Source organism: Orycteropus afer, unplaced genomic scaffold (genome assembly GCF_000298275.1).
Source record: "Orycteropus afer afer isolate SDZICR_OR568_19922 unplaced genomic scaffold, OryAfe1.0 scaffold00049, whole genome shotgun sequence".
Classification (NCBI taxonomy): domain Eukaryota; kingdom Metazoa; phylum Chordata; class Mammalia; order Tubulidentata; family Orycteropodidae; genus Orycteropus; species Orycteropus afer.
In genome coordinates this window covers 11,447,333-11,458,335 of record NW_006921636.1, presented here as the reverse complement: position 1 = coordinate 11,458,335, position 11,003 = coordinate 11,447,333, and the positions used below count along the sequence as shown (strand labels likewise).

General features: G+C 51.5%; 1 protein-coding gene across 1 annotated transcript; it reads left to right on the top strand.

The window, feature by feature from the left end:
- The first annotated feature begins 255 nt into the window (after window positions 1-255).
- WFDC2 (WAP four-disulfide core domain 2) lies at window positions 256-5,134 on the top strand. Its single transcript, XM_007938382.1, has 3 exons — window positions 256-343; window positions 1,101-1,235; window positions 4,983-5,134. Exons 1-3 carry the CDS (start codon window positions 256-258, stop codon window positions 5,132-5,134), a joined length of 375 nt encoding a protein of 124 aa, XP_007936573.1.
- Window positions 5,135-11,003: the final 5,869 nt, after the last annotated feature.

Genomic DNA, 11,003 nt, shown 5'->3' with positions numbered 1-11,003 from the left:
GGGGTGAACAAGTGTCCGGCTATAGCTGGCCGAGTTGGGCCCGGCCTGGAAGCTGCTTAGGTTCCTGGTTCCCACAGGGGCCAAGAGTGACACCTGATCCCGGGGAATTGTGAAATGTCGTGAGGTGGCAGCCGGCCCGCCGGCTCAGTGAACCCTCTACCCGGCCGCCTCGGCCCCGCCCCACTCCCCCCGGGCCGGGCGGTTAAATCCCCCGGCGCAGGGCAGCTGGCACCTGCATCGCGCTCTGCGAGCACCATGCCCACCCGCTGCCTAGGCCCTCTCGCCGCCGCCCTCCTGCTGGGCCTGCTGCTGCCCCGCCTGCCCCTGGGCCACGGCGACACAGGTGAGCCGGGCGGTGGCGGCCGGTGCCTACAGGGCCCAGCCCGCAGCGCAGGACCGAGCTGGCCGCGGCGCAGCCTCTCCGGGCTTGGAGAAGTGGGGGTTCCGGGGGTGGAAGTAGGGAGACTCATGAAGGCTGAAATGTGAGGGTTCCTGGGGCCTGAAAGTGTGGTTCTTGCAGCTTGGGGTGTGGAAGCCACCGTGCAGGAGGTGGGGAGACCACTGTAGGCCGAAATGTGGGGCGGGCCTCGGAGCTGAAGGGGAGACTCTGGAAGGAAGAGGGGGGCCCTCTATCTAGACTTCCGACGTTCCTAGATTATTAGCTCTGCGGGATCCCCAAGGGTGGAGATTTGGGGGCTCTTAGGGAGCTCTGGTAGCATAGTGGCTAAGGCACTTGACTGCTAACCAGAAAGCTGGCGGTTCAAACCCACCAGCCACTCCCCGGAAGGAAGATGGGGCAATCTACTTCCGTAGTGATACTGCCTCAGAAACCCAAGAAGGGATGGCTATGAGTCGGGTCTGATTCGACGGCACATAACAACAACAACAACAACAGTCCAGGGCTTAGAGAACTCCTGTACTCCGGTATTCCTAGGGTTCTGAGGAACCCCTGGCCAGGAGGGGAGCCTTGAGGGCCAGAGATGGTGGACTCCTTGCAGCTTGACATTTGGGGCCCGCAGGGCAGGCGGGCATCTTCGGGGCCTCTGGCCTCACCGCTGACCGTCCCCTTGCGCTCTTACCCTCTTCCGCCTGCACAGAAGCACAGAAACCGGGCGTGTGCCCCCAGCTCCAGGGCGACCAGAACTGCACGGAGGAGTGCGTCTCGGATGGAGACTGCGCGGACAACCTCAAGTGCTGCCCGGCGGGCTGCGCCTCCCTCTGCGCTCTTCCCGATGGTAACCTTGCGGCGGCGGCGCGGCGAGGCCCGGGGGCTGGGCGGGGGCGGGACGCTGGCGTTCCGGCCTAGGGACCCCTGAGAGAGTCCCAGGCCGTGGAACCAGACTCTTTGTGCCCTCCCTGGTCTGGCCGGGTAGGGGTGTGGGGGAGACAAAGGCGTCGCTGAGGCGCAGTCGAGGGGGAGGGAGCCCCCATCCCTGCTGGATTCAAGTCCCTGGTGTATGACCGGTTCCGGGCGCGCACAGCGGGATATTGTTCCGGGCGCCCGGGACCGGCGAGGACCTGCAGGGAAGCTGGGCGGGGTCAGAGCTGGCCCCTAGGCCTGGGGCGCTCATCTCTCGGGGAATTCCAGGGATCCACTTTCTAAGGGCAGGCCTTGGAGCACCTGGACTGGCAGAACTTCCCAGATCCCCCTGTCCAGGGAGAGAGATTTTAGGGTTAGGAGAGCGACCAAAAAACCCCAAACTCGTTGCAGTCAAGGGAATACGACTCACAGCAACCCCCACTGGGTTTCCAAAGCTGTAGTTCTTTGAAGAAGTAGATCGCCCCATCTTCCTTCCGCTAGTGGGCTTGAACCGCTGACCTTCTAAGGTAGCAGGCAAATGCCTTAGACACTACACCAGGGATCCTTAGGAGAGTGATCAGCTTACCTCAAAGACGTGGACGCGGCGTTGGAGAGGTGAAGTGTCTCGCCCAAGGTTATCCCGCCGTCCCTTGGCCCGGCCTGAGTCCTGGTGATGTGGCCTAGCTCCTGCCTCTTCCTCTGACTGTGTGGTGGAAAGACGGTCAAATCTCCCCTCTGAGTGCTCCGGTCCCCCTTCCTCGTCTTTAAAACCATACCTCCCATGCCAAGGATTGAGCGAAGTAGGTGACTGGATGAAAGCTTGGCTGCTCTGTGAAATGTACATCGGAGTGCAAAGCCCCACCACAACCTGGGGACTCCCATCACAGCACCAAGTGGCTGTAGGCAGCAGGAATTCCAGCTTCTCCTTTTACAGAGGGAAAAACCAAGGGTTGGAGTCAGGGTTGTGGCCTGGGGGTACAGAGGCACTGTAACTACTGGGCTTTACCCAACATGTACCCCTGTGGGTTTTCTGTTAGTGCCTCGAAGATGTCAGCAGGGCTGGGAAGCTTTGTAATGGAGGAGCCCTGCCAAGCGTGATGAGGTAGGCCATGGCGGTTCAGGGTGGTTCCCTCACCCTCCGTGCGGGATACCCAGGGTTGGTTTCCAGCCAGAGCACCTGTGTGCAGCCACCTCTAGTCTGGTGGTGGAGTTGTGTGTCCCTGTGACGCTGAACAGGTTTCAGTGGCGCTTCCAGAGTAAGAGACTAGGACAAAAGCCCTGGTGGTCTACTTGAAGATCAGCCAATGAGCCTCAATAGACCTTGGCACGTTGTGAGCATTTCCTTCCTTCGTGTGTGGGCCGGACTCCGCAACAGCTAACAGCAGCAGCCCCTATGCAGAGGAAGGACGGAAGGAACAGCCCATCAAACTTTTGCAGGTGGGCAGATGAAGAGTTTGTTCCCTTGTCTCAGATGGACAGACTGAGGCAAGAAGGACAGGGCAAGATGGCCTCCTGAGCCGGGGAGGAAGGCTGGAGGTTTGTTTCCTAACTGTGTTATCCTGCGTGAGTCATTTTACCTCTCTGGCTTTCGTCTTTCTCATCTGCAGCATGGGAGTGATAATTCCAAACTTTATACAACTGGCATGAGGGCTAAATGAAAGTACAAATGAAGTGTGTTACTAAAGACTAGATAGCCGATCCTCAGGGGCTTGTGTTGTTGGTAACCAGCTCCCCATTCCCATTTGTCCCCAGGCAGCCTGGAGCTGGGGGCACCTGCTCTTTCCAAGAGAATGGATTTCTTTGTGCAGGGAAGTCAGCCTCTTGTCCCCTGGAGCTAATCACCTAGACTAGTGCCTGTGTTTTATGTTTAGCTGGAGCTGCCGCTAGGGCTTCTGGGAGGAGGGCCTGATGCCCCCTCCCTGCCCTAGGAAGTGGAGTGTGCATGCATGCATGCATATGTGTGTGTGTGCGTGTGTGTACGTGCGTGTGTACATGTGATGAATGCAGGTGGAACAGGATCAGCTATGATTTTTATCAGCATGTTGGAATGGATGTTAGAAGGCTGGGGCTCAGGTCTTGAAGATCAACCAATGAGCCTTAATAGACCCTGAAACACTGAGCATTTCCTTCCATTGTGTGTGGGGCTGACTTCGGAGCACCAGTGTGGTGTTGGGTGGTCTCTTCACCGGTCTGTGCCTCAGTTTCCTCATCTGTGGCATGACTGGGGTTAGAAATCTTCCCTACAGATAGTTGAAGTGAGCATGAAAGGAGAGACTGGGTTTACAAAAAGGGCTTTGTCAAATGCACATCACTGCAGTGTTTGCAGTCTGTGTGTGTGTCTATTAGTGAAGAAAGGTGTGACTGTGTCTGCACGGATGAGCATGTGTGTATGGGGGCCGTGGTGCTGCGTGATTGTAACTGTGGGTGAGTGATGGGGAGTGAGAAAACTCACACGTACACTGCACTCTGTAGTTTATGAAGCCTCATGGGGCTTAGTGGTGAGGCCAGAGTCTGGAGCCAAATTTCCTTAGGCAAATTATATTCAGCCTCTCTGCACCTCAGCTTCCTCATCTGTAACAAGTGGGAAAATGAACAGCACCCTTCCCCTTCCTGTTAGAATTATTAGGAGGATTAGTTAATCATGGTGACTTATGTACAACAGAACAAGGTGTTGCCTGGTCCTGAGTCATCCTCACAATCATGAGCATGTGTGAGAGTCTGTCGTTGTGGTTCTTGGGCTGATCCATCTCACCATGTCCTCATTGACTCTCTACTTGACCAAACATGGTACCCACATGGCATCTACTGGAAACTGATCCTCCTGATGAAGTGTCCAAAGTGATCAAGTTGGACAATGTTCTGTTGTGACCCATGGCTTTCCATTGGCTAATTTGTAGCAGTAGGTTGCCAGGCCTTCTTAGTCTAGCTTGTTCTGGAATCTCTGCTGAAACCTGTCCACCACGGGTGCCCCTGATGGTATTTGAAATACTGGTGGCTTTCACTACAGTATCATAGCAACATACAAGCTACCTCCCACCACAGTACAGCAAACTGACAGATAGATGACAGGCCGGGCACATGGCAGGGGCTAATCAAGTGTCTGGTAGCATAGTGGCTAAGACACTTGCCTGCTAACCAGATGGCTGGTGGTTCAAACCCACCAGCCACTCCTTGGAAGGAAGGTTGGGCAATCCTACTTCCTTAGTGATACTGCCTCGGAAACCCAAGGAGGGGTCGCTATGAGTCGGGTTTGACTTGACGGCACATAACAACAACAACAACAACAATCAAGTGTTAGCTGTTGTAATGACTCATCATTATTATTACAAAGTGGTTTGGTCTGGTCTAGTCTTTCAGGGAGAAATGGATCTACCTCCATCGCTTTTACAGCAACCCTATGATGTGGGTGGCACTGATCCCCTACACCCTAAAGACACTGAGGCTCTGCTCTAGGTCATGAAGTTAGGAACCAGCAGAGCGAGGACTCAAACTGAGATCCTAGGATTCCAAAACTTTCTGGGAGCAGGAGGAGGAGGGGTTTCAGGTGGTCTCCGTAGGCCCCCTGAGACCATTTCAGGCAGGTAATTCTACTGTTTGTGAAACCAGGCTGAGGGACTGAGGGCGGGGGCATGTCTCTTTGCATCCCTTTCGCCCACCTACTTTTACTCTCTTTTTCTATCAGAAAAGCCAGGATCCTGCCCCCGGCTAGACATGAGTATCCTCCCGCTGGGTATCTGCAAAGACCTGTGCCAGGTGGATAGCCAGTGTCCGGACAAGATGAAATGTTGCCGCAACGGCTGTGGGAACGTGTCCTGTGTCACTCCTAACTTCTGAGGTAGGAGGGTGAGGAAGGAGGCCCATCACTGCCCAGGTGGGACTGGAGGATGAGAAGCAACACTTGAGGAACCATATTGTTGCTCTCGTATTTGTCAATTTGTTTACTTTCGTTCAGTCCACAAACATTTGCAATCTACTTCCGTAGAGATACCGCCTCGGAAACCCAAGGAGGGGTTGCTATGAGTCGGAACCGACTCCATGGCAATGAGTGTTTTGATCTGTTAGGTAGAGGGTCATTTGCCAAGCACTGCACTAGGTGGTAGGGGTGCACTATGGGTGAGTAAATAGAATGACATTTCTGTGGGGTGGGGTGTGCATTCTAGTGTTGGGGGGAAGACAGACAATAAACAAAATAAATACTTGAGTAAGTTCTGTTAGTGGGAGATACGTGCCATGTAGAGAACTAAAGCAGAAAAGTGTGAGATGACCGTGGTAATGGTAAGAGTGCCCAGAGTAGCGCCAGACCCAGTCTGACTTCAGGAGAGGGAAGGATGACAATTATTGTCAGCACAAAGCTAATGCCTATGAGGTGGAGGTAATATACTCCACCCTCCTCTCTCTCTTTTTTTTTCTTTTTAACCAATTCTGACACTAGCCATCCCTCCCACGGCACTCTCTAGTTCTCTTCTGGGTTTGATAATCCATTGCAATGGCCGCACAGAACTCACAGACTATACTTAAGGTTAAGTGGTTTATTAAGGAACCAGGTACAACTTGGGATCGGGATCAGGAAGCGTGTAGGCAAAGTCTCCCTTCTTTAGTGCAGGATAACTTTCTCGTCAACTCTCTGTCCCCTGAGGACAGGCTCCGCTTGGCCTTGCTGTCCGTTGCTGCTGGCTCAGCCACTGGGCCCCTTCTGGGCCTCTTGCTGTCTTCAGTGTTACAGCCCTTGACAGATGTTACAGCTCTTTTAGGAAGTCCCTTGCCTCCTACTTCTCTGTATCCTTTTTTTCCTGCTTCCTTCTGTCTGCCTCCAAAACCTCTGTGGGGTTGGCTGCTTATAGAAACAACATCTTATAAATTTTAAGACCCCCCCACTGGGAGGGGCTACAAATGGACCAATCCCATAGCTGCTTCATTTGCATAATAGGCTACCACTCACTTCATTTGCATAGTCTATGACCAGTCCCTGCAAGATGCATAACAATCACAGAGCAGGCTACAGACCAGGACCAGATAAAAAGTATCGAACCAAGTAGTTTGCAGTTGATCCAGAAAATGTCAATCAATCTGGATAAAAGTAACAAACCCTCTGGGGTAGGAAACTAGGGCAGAGGTAACTCTCTTGGGGTTTAAGGGAAAAATCTCTCAAGCTGTTTTTCCAAAGAACCAAGGCAAAAGGAACTCATGTCTCCGCTGAAGGGGATAAGGAGTGCTGTGGGCAGGGGCAGGGGGTGAAGAGCCAGTTCCCAGGATGGCTGGAGCCAGTGAGGAGGGGGAGGGCAATAAAAGGAGAGGATTAGAGAGGTAAGGGGGTGGGCAGAACTTGTGGGCTCTTTAGTCCATTGTATGGGCTTTGGCATTGGCCCCAAGACATTGAGCCGTCAAAGAAAGACATGATCCTACTGTATTTTCAAAGGGCTGCTCTGGCTGACAGACTGTAGAGGGGCAGGGGCAAAAGCAGGGAGCCTCGTAAGGAGGCTTCTGCAAGAGGCCAGGTGAGAAATAAAGGGCCAGGATGGACTGGAAGGAGAGCGGTGGTTGGAACATATGGGATGGTGGAAAAAACCAACCCCCTTGCTCTCTAGTGGATTCTGCCTCACAGCAGCCCTATGTGAAGGTGGATGGGGTGGTACTAGCTGGGGAGGTTGGCTGTGAGGGAAGGCTGCGCTCCGGTGTTCACCCAACATTTCAATATACCAGGAGCCGGAGCAGAGCAGCTGGGCCCTAGGAGGCGGGACAGTGGCTGCAGGGGTCCGGAAGGGAGGGAGCTCGCTGGCCAATGAGAAGCAGACAGAGCCTTTACCTTCACCAGTCAGCTTGGGTTTTTATGAAAGACAGGGTAGAGACCAGTTCACATCACTAAACATCTATCTTTTTGGGGAAAAGAAAATATGTATGTAAACACATATATGTTGTTGTTATTATGTGCCGTTGAGTCAGACCCGACTCATAGCGACCCCTCCTTGGGTTTTTGAGGCAGTATCACTACGGAAGTAGATTGCCCCATCTTCCTTCCGAGGAGCTGCTGGTGGGTTTGAACCGCCAGCCCACTGGTTAGCAGTCCAGTGCCTTAGCCACTATGCTACCAGCGCTCCCAAACATATATATACATGACCAAAAACAAAACAAAAAAACAGCTCACTGCCACTGGGTCCATTCTGACCTCTATTGCATTTCTAAGGCTATAAATCTTTATGGAGGCAGAGTGCCTCATCTTCCATGGAGTGGCTGGTGGGTTCAAAGCACCAGTCTTTTGGTTAGCAGACAAATGCCTTAACTACTACACCACCAGAGCTCCACATGGATACCAGAGCTCTGGTGTCGGGGAATGGCTGGTGGATTTGAACCGCCAGCCTTCTTGTTAGCAGTCAAATGCCTTAGGCACTACGCTACTAGAGCTACCTCTTATTATATATGCATACATATATAAATATAAATACATATTTATAAAACACACATTTTCCAATTCAGTGGTTTTCAAGTGTATACTTGAGTGATGTCAATCACCAATAATCATTGCTCAGTTTCCCATCATGGTGAACAGGAGCTCACTGCTTCCTAAACAATGGCTCCCCGTTTCCCCTCCCTCCCACCCCTGGTCCGAAATAAACGCTGGTCTCTCTCCATTTGAGGAGGGGATATTTCTTATAAGTGAGACCACACAATGTCCTTTCACCAAACGTGTCTTTGAAGTGTGTTGAGCACTTATTCTGTGGCAAGCAAGGGCAAAATTCAGGACTTAGTGGCTCTGGACACTGGAAAGATAAGACTTTGAAGCCCCCTTTCCCATATGTTGTTGTTGTTGTTATTTACCATCGAGTCAGAGTTTGAACCGCCAGCCTTCTGGTTAGCGGTCAAGTGCTTTAGCCACTATGCTACCAGAGCTCCCTTTCCCTTATATGCATCATTAAAAAGAAAATAACCTGAAATCATAAAGTGCAGAGTCCTGGGTCTTGCAAAGGGTTAAGCCCTCCACTGGTGGCTGAAGGGTTGGCAGTTCAAATCCTCCCCCAGGCAGTTTGGGAGACAGGCCTGAAAAGTCACAGCCTTGAAAACGCTAGGAGTAGTTATACTCTATGCACAGGAGTTGCCATGAGTCTGATGGCAACTCACAACAACAACAACAACAAATTGTGAAGGAAGTCTAGTGAAGTAGAGAAAACCCACACTCCTGCTGAGTAACCACAGTGTGGCGCGGAGTGGGACTGTAGTCCTGTGTTGGGCGCTGGGATGGAAAATGGTTGAGGCTCTGCCTCACAGAGCTTGCAGCCTGGTGGCTGAGAAACAGACAGACTTGTGAACAGACACGCAGCAGCTGCAGTCAGTGCTGTGATGGAGGGAAGTGCAGGATGTTGTGGGAACTTGAGGAAGAACAGTTCTGCCAGGCAGGAGTGAGGCAGGGAAGGAAGGGGTGGAGAGGGGTTGGGGAGTGGTGGAGAGGGGTGAGGAGGGGTAGGGGGGGGGGGGAGGGGCAGGGAAGGATGGCCTCCCAGAGGCTTGACTTGAGCCAGTCCTTAAGAATGAGTGAAGGAGAAATGGTCTGGTGAAGTACCCTGGGGAGGCTGTTTCAGGCTGTCAGAAAAAAGGAAATTTTTTTTTTTGGGGATTTGGGTGAAGATTTACAGAGCAAATTCACTTTCCATACAGCAGTTCACATACACTTTGTCTCATGTCATTGACCACAGTTTACCACAATGCAACAGCTCCCCTCCCACTTCCTCCCCATAGTTACCTCTTCCCTGTGTCCATCCCTCCCCGCACTCCTGCCCCCTGAGCTGTCTCCCTGTGCATAAACAGCCCTTCTTTCTCCCATGATTGACCTCTCCAAGGAGTGTATCTACTTGAGGTAAATGTTCAGCTCATATGCCTGTCTTTTGTTTGGCTGGAAACCACAGGTGTGGGTTCAATTCCAGACCTGAAGTGCAGCTAGGGGCCATAGTCTCAGCGGTTCCACCAGGCTCTATCAGACCAGCAAACCTGGTCCCCCACCTAAAAAAAAGAAATATTAGCAGTGTTATAATTTGAACTTTCATTTGGTTTACCCATCCATAGAAAGGTCGCACCTTCCCTGTAACTAGGAAATGTGCTCTTTTTTTTTTTTTTTTTTCAAGTTTAGATTCTGGGGTAAGTATGCTAAAAATTTTTAATTGAACTATAAAAATGTGCAAATTTACTATTCTGTGTTTTCATCACATAAGTTCATTAATTATTCTTTTTTTTAAATTTTTTTATTGTGATTTGGGTGAAAGTTTACAGAGCAAATTCATTTTCCATATAGGAGCTCTGGTAGCATAGTGCCTAAGGCACTTGACTGCTCACTAGAAGGCTGGTGGTTCAAACCCACCAGCCACTCCTCGGAAGGAAGGTTGGGCAATCCTACTTCCGTAGCGATACTGCCTTGGAAACCCAAAGAGGGGTCGCTATGAGTCCGGCCGACTCGACAGCAAACAACAACAACAACAATAACATTTCATGTACATTTTGTCTCATGACATTGACTGCAATCCCCACAATGTAACAGCTCCCTTCCCACTTCCTCCTTGTAGTTAGCTCTTCCCAGTGTCCTTCCCTCCCAGGCACTCCTGCCCCCTGTGCTGTCTCCCTGTGAAAACACTGCCCTTCTGTTCTCTGAAGGTTGATTGCTTCAAGGAGTATATCTTGCCTGATGTAAATGTTTACCCCATATGCCTGTCTGTTGTTTGGCTGGAAGCCACAGTAGTAGGTTCAATTCCAGACCAGGAGGACAGCTAGAGGCCACAGTCTCAAGGGTCTCACCAGGCTCTATCAGACCAGCAGCCCTGGTCTTTTTTCTTTAAGATTTTGAGTTTTGTTCCACACTGTTCTCCCACTCTATTCAGCATCTGGAAATGTGCTCTTTTGAACAAAGACAAGCTAAGGGTTTATACTGATAACAGAAAATAGGAAAAATAAAACAGAAGAAAGCATTTTTTTTTTCTTTCTTTTTTGGGAGCTCTGATGGTGTAGTGCCTAAGGCATTTGACTGCTAACCAGAAGGCTGGTGGTTTAAACCCACCAGCCACTCCTCGGAAGGAAGGTTGGGCAATCTACTTCCGTAGTGATACTGCCTCAGAAACCCAAGGAGGGGTCGCTATGAGTTAGATTCAAAGTTGCTTTGCTTATTAAAAGGGGATCAATAAGATCTATTTGATTAACTAATCTGTTTAACTTAAGGAACTTCCTTAGGGAAGGTGGAACTTCCTTAAGCAGGGTGGAACTTCTTGGGGGGTAGACGGATTCTTGGGGAGATAGATGCCCATAGTTCCTCAGGAAGACCACGAGAGGGGTCATTTGGGAGCACAACATGCCCAGGTATGTCATAGGGATGTTCTGAAGCAGAAGGGGTGCGTCTACAACCTGCAGGAAAGTGCCACCAGAGCCCCAGGGACTCAAGGAGGGTTTGCCCTGGGTGCAGGAGGTAGGGAGGGTCGGTCCAGGATTTAGGCTGCAGGTGCCCTACTTGGTTCTGTGGATGTTGCCGTTGGTGTGATGGTTATGACTTTCTTCCTGCAGCTCCAGCCACTACCAGTCTGTGGAGTCGGAGAGAGGAAGTCTCTCTCCCTGACTGAGCCTGTGCTCCAGCTCTGCCGCCCCCCCCCCCACCTTCTGGCCTCTGCACGCCTCTAGGGCTGACCACAGCTTCTTCCTTTTCCAGCCAATAAAGTGACCACTTCTAGCACTGGTG

Excerpts from the sequence above, each read along its gene's own strand:
- WFDC2 (XM_007938382.1), top strand. The coding sequence starts at position 256 with ATGCCCACCCGCTGCCTAGGCCCTCTCGCCGCCGCCCTCCTGCTGGGC. Across the intron at positions 344-1,100 it reads CCTGGGCCACGGCGACACAG|CACAGAAACCGGGCGTGTGC; the intron begins GTGAGCCGGGCG and ends CCTGCACAGAAG. Across the intron at positions 1,236-4,982 it reads CCTCTGCGCTCTTCCCGATG|AAAAGCCAGGATCCTGCCCC; the intron begins GTAACCTTGCGG and ends TTTTTCTATCAG.